The sequence below is a fragment of the Salvia miltiorrhiza genome, unplaced genomic scaffold (genome assembly GCF_028751815.1).
Source record: "Salvia miltiorrhiza cultivar Shanhuang (shh) unplaced genomic scaffold, IMPLAD_Smil_shh original_scaffold_468, whole genome shotgun sequence".
NCBI lineage: Eukaryota > Viridiplantae > Streptophyta > Magnoliopsida > Lamiales > Lamiaceae > Salvia > Salvia miltiorrhiza.
Window position 1 is genome coordinate 7859 of NW_026651556.1, and position 4642 is coordinate 12500.

General features: G+C 35.2%; 1 protein-coding gene across 1 annotated transcript; it reads right to left on the reverse strand.

Moving 5' to 3' along the window:
• Window positions 1–225: 225 nt before the first annotated feature.
• Window positions 226–3878, reverse strand: LOC131004920 (probable phospholipase A2 homolog 1). Its single transcript, XM_057931686.1, has 4 exons — window positions 3695–3878; window positions 3578–3617; window positions 3375–3494; window positions 226–721 (listed from the first exon to the last, which is right to left on the reverse strand). Exons 1-4 carry the CDS (start codon window positions 3782–3784, stop codon window positions 543–545), a joined length of 429 nt encoding a protein of 142 aa, XP_057787669.1. The 5' UTR covers window positions 3785–3878; the 3' UTR covers window positions 226–542.
• Window positions 3879–4642: the final 764 nt, after the last annotated feature.

Below are 4642 nucleotides of genomic sequence, written 5' to 3' on the forward strand. Positions count from 1 at the left end.
AATTTGATAAAAAAAAATAAATAAATAAAAATAGCTCAACATTTTAAAGACAAGTCATATATTATCAATAAAACAAATATATAACAAATCAGATACAAAATTATCACAATACAACATGTCCTATCTATTCATATAGTCATTCATATTCACAATCAATATGATAACTTGAATAAAATGCCAAGAATCTGAATCCATACTTGATTCAAGCAGTTTGCAAAAGCCATCAAGAACAATAATAAGCACATTTTGCTGATCACTAGTATAATAAGGAATACATGAATTAACTTTCACTTAAATGTATAAAATAAAATAAAAATTGAAAAATCTTGCGGAATATCCACATTAGTACAGAATACCAGAAAAAGAATGCCAAAGAAGATCAATGAGCAAGTAGCTGTTACTGGGATTCATATTCTCGTGGAGATAATTTAGCCACAATATAGGCCAAATCCAGAAAGAAATTTTCCCCGGTAACAAATTCCTCAACCATTTTACCAACTCTCTCTCTTTACCTTAATGTTTTACTGTATTTAGCTACTATACTAAAGTTCTTCTTTTGGAGTGCCCATCTGACTTAATAGAATTGCTATGTCCATCCCTTGTACCATTGTAGGTATTGCTGTATCATATGGGCAGACCTTAGAAAACCCTTCCTTCCCTGATTTATGGACATTCTTTATGCACTTTTTGAACTCCTCGTGGCATCGAATGTTGATCATACCTGATTATGATTGATGGATGAATTCGGAGACAATTTTTAAGCAAAATATAAACATCTATTGACTAACAAACAAACAAACACACAAACAAAACTCATCTCTGTGACAAGTTTTATGTGGACAGCATGATGAGAATTTTACTCTACCTCACCAGGGGCATTTCAGTTAAGTAGCTAACTATGTAAAGTTAGATCAATTTGAAAATGCAAAAAGTGAAAATCAAATCACACTGAAGTTGCTATAATGCTTCAGGTGCGCGAACAATTTGGTGCCAAGAATTACCTCTAGTTAAAGAATGCAGCATTAGTTAAGCTCACTCTCCATTTCTTACAATGAACAATCCATTATTCACAGACATTTTAGGTCATATTGCAAAGTCATTAAGGTTATAATAGGAGCTGATGTTGATGTTAATGTTATGAGCTGGACTAGCAGAGGACAGAAAATACATCTTGCAGATGTGCACCAAAGAGGATCGGTCTTTCATCAAAAGAGTGGCTCCATTGAAGTAATCAAATTCTTTGTGATCATAACCAATTTCATGGCATCGTTGTAATCCTGATGTCTGCGTGAGACATCAACGCCATGAGCTCTATATTTGACATGCTGTAGAGAATGTTATTGATGATCCCAGATATGAAATTAAATTTCTCAGGTAGCCCTAAACTTGTTAGATAGTACATCCCTAGCAGGACTCAAAATTGGCATAATCAAGAACCATACACCTTTTGGATTCATCAGTGCTTCATGAGTGATAGTGGCTTGATCAATAAAGGAAATGACAGAAGGAGAGAAGGAACCACAGACAACATGGATATGAGTTGATCATTGATAAATCCAAAAGGTGGAAGCTGGATTCTAGGGAGGAGATTTATATTAATTGTGATGGTGGATAGAGCTAGGTATCATCATTGTAACTAAGAAGAAGGGAGCATACAATTACATTTCCTTTTGATGCATAAGTGGAACTGTGGAGGTAAGTTTGAGAGAAACTAGAGTAGAAACAATTCTCGTGAGAGGCAATTAGTTTGCATGATAATGGAGATTTTATTGAGCCAATGATTTTGCTAATCATAACATGGCTTTCACCGAAAAATAAAACCAAAGATTCTCATACCATGTGCAAGGATGATTTAAATAAGATAAAATAGGCCAAGTCCATGGATCTTATTTGATAGAAACTTCAGTCAGGACAAAATCTCAACTATTTCAAACAAGCAAGACTACACAAGGAAGGAACAAAATTGAATTTAGCCAACTGAAGTATTTATAGACAAACCAGTGAAGTTGGGTTCTATCAAGCAACAACCCAACTGAACTGAGTTAAGATAAACTCAGCAGCACAGTGAAAAGCATAAGGTTTTTGAGTACAGTTTAGCCAACTGACGTAGTTATAGACAAACCAGTCGAGTTGGGTTAATCAAGAAACAACCAAATTGAACTGAGTTAAGATAGACTCAGCAGAACAGTGAAAAGCATATGGTTTTAGTTTATAGACAAATAATAAGAAAAAACATGTTCCCAAATGGAGCCAATTGTTTACCACAAAGTTCTCTCGTGTGATTTGGAATTTAAAATTCTTATGGATAGAAACAGGGGCTATTAAGAAACATCTTTTGACTGATCAGTAAGGTAACCAGACCACTAAGATAAATATGTGGCACAGGATATACAAAATACATGAAGCTACATGTAAGTTGGTAAGATAGTACATATTAAAATAAACTCGAGAGAATTAATTTAGATGGATGGGGATTTCATTAGACAAGAAAATGTTCCAAAAGCAACAGAAATCATCAGCCTAGTAGTATAGGGCAAATTAGGATGAAGATAATGTCCTAAAATGCTAAAACTACATAATATTTAGTAATTTACAAGGATTTGACTGTTGATGGACGATGGTATGACTTTACATAAGAACCTTGACAAAGGCAAGGCGAAGAAGGATCATTACAATCTCATATGATTATGCAATTATTCGTCAAGTTTAGTTGAATTCATGTCGAGGAATGCCTAAAGATTACTAGATACAAAATTCCAAATATCCAATATTTATTATCAAGCAAACAACTCTAGAAGAGAAAGCAGTATTCCACTAGCACAAACATCCACAATGTTCGTTCCACTCTCAAATATCATGTTTTGAATTTTGATTATCACAAGCACATAGTTTAAGTTTATCTGTTTTGAATTACTCCGCAACCATTTCCAGCATCAGTTTGACAGCTATGCTTTTGCATGGCCACAGTGCCGATCAGAGATCTGGTCCCCAATCAAGCAAAATGTTTTGAAGTAAAATTTCAACATCCATTCTCTTCAATATACCCATAAAATGCTGAAGCACAATTATCGCTATAAATGAAATGACATATATGTCACTGTTATTCTAGTGCATAGAACTTTATATTCCAGGCCACCATAATCAACTTACAACTACAGTATGCTTATAATACAGATAATCAGATAACATAGACAGATAAAAGAAAAGGTTCAAAGAGTAACTTTTTCTCAAACAAAAGAAGGTAGAAGGCATTGAATCGGACAGACAAAGACATGCTCATTCATATCAAGTAATCGCTCTCCTATTCATATGGTTTTGACTTTTGAGATTCAGTTACATAATCCGCATAATAAGATTAGCAGTCAAGTAATTACCATTTATGCCGACACAGTCATCGTGAATTTGGCAACAAGCATCCACATCATCACATGGTTTCTCCCCCGGACATCCGGTCCATCCTACTCCGCAGTACTTCCCATACCTAATCCCAATCGCTAAAGCACACATTTCAGAAGGAAGAAATAAAAACATAACTGAATCACGAATAATCGTCAAACGATATCGACGAAACACTTACTGTCACAATTCTCCGCCACACAGGTTGTGCTGCACCTGACCTGTTATCCACATTTAACAAATCAAGGAACACAAAAAGTAGAAATCCGGAAGCTGACATGGAATAGCGAACGAATACCTGAGAATCATTGGTGGATTCAGCAATAAGAACGGAGAATATTAGCAATGCGGCGGTCCGATGTAGAAATGCGGCGGGTCGCGGCAGCATTCTCTCACAGAAATGGTATGCAGCAGAGCAGAGCTGTGGGTTTGTTGGGTTGAATGTATAGTCTCTTGGCTTTGTTGTGTTTCAGTTAAAGAAAATGAGGTTGTGCATTTTGGTATAATTGTAGGCAGGGAAGAAGCGAACTGAATGACGAAAATAGCCCTCCTAAAGGTTTGGAATCTGCGTGGCCTCTGCTGTGCCATTGGTCAGCCGGCTTTTCCGCATCATCATTTGTCACTGCGATGTGGGGCAAATTCGGAAGATTATTTGGGTCAGCTCCATTAAAACTATATACTACAACTCATTATTGAGACTCCGAATATTCAAGTAAATTAATTTACAAAATTGTCATATGAGCATAGGGCTGTGAAATGGAAATTAATGACGTACTTAGCCTAATGTAACAAAATCCGAATAAATTACTCCCATGACTTCAGCTTTTATTTTATTGATTTTTTTTAGTTTCATTAATCTTCAATTTAGAACACGAAAATGATGCCATAATTAGGTGGACAACTAAACAAATAGAGTTGCAATTGCTTATTGGATATTCCTGTAATAATAGGTCAACCTGAAGAAATTTAGGATATAATTTTCCATGTGATTCCACTGCAGATGTTGCCCCTATCGAATAGAAACAGAAGGGACCAAACCATAATTTGTCCGGTTTAATTGCCCTTTTCTCTCTCATGATTAATTAATTACAATATACTTTATCACCCCTTTAAAATTACAATTAATCTGTGCATATATAATACCCTTCAAAATTTCACTAAATAGGTTGAGTTATTTTTAGACAGATTCAAGCGTTAATTATCTGATTCAAAGGCTAATTTACCCTTCCTACTCTTGGGCAAATAT

What these genes read in the sequence shown, in the direction of transcription:
- LOC131004920 (XM_057931686.1), bottom strand. Translation starts at nt 3,784, where the DNA reads ATGCTGCCGCGACCCGCCGCATTTCTACATCGGACCGCCGCATTGCTA. An exon ending in TGTGGCGGAGAATTGTGACA is followed by an intron (nt 3,495 to 3,577) that starts GTAAGTGTTTCG and finishes TGTGTGCTTTAG; the next exon opens with CGATTGGGATTAGGTATGGG. An exon ending in TGACTGTGTCGGCATAAATG is followed by an intron (nt 722 to 3,374) that starts GTAATTACTTGA and finishes AATCATAATCAG; the next exon opens with GTATGATCAACATTCGATGC.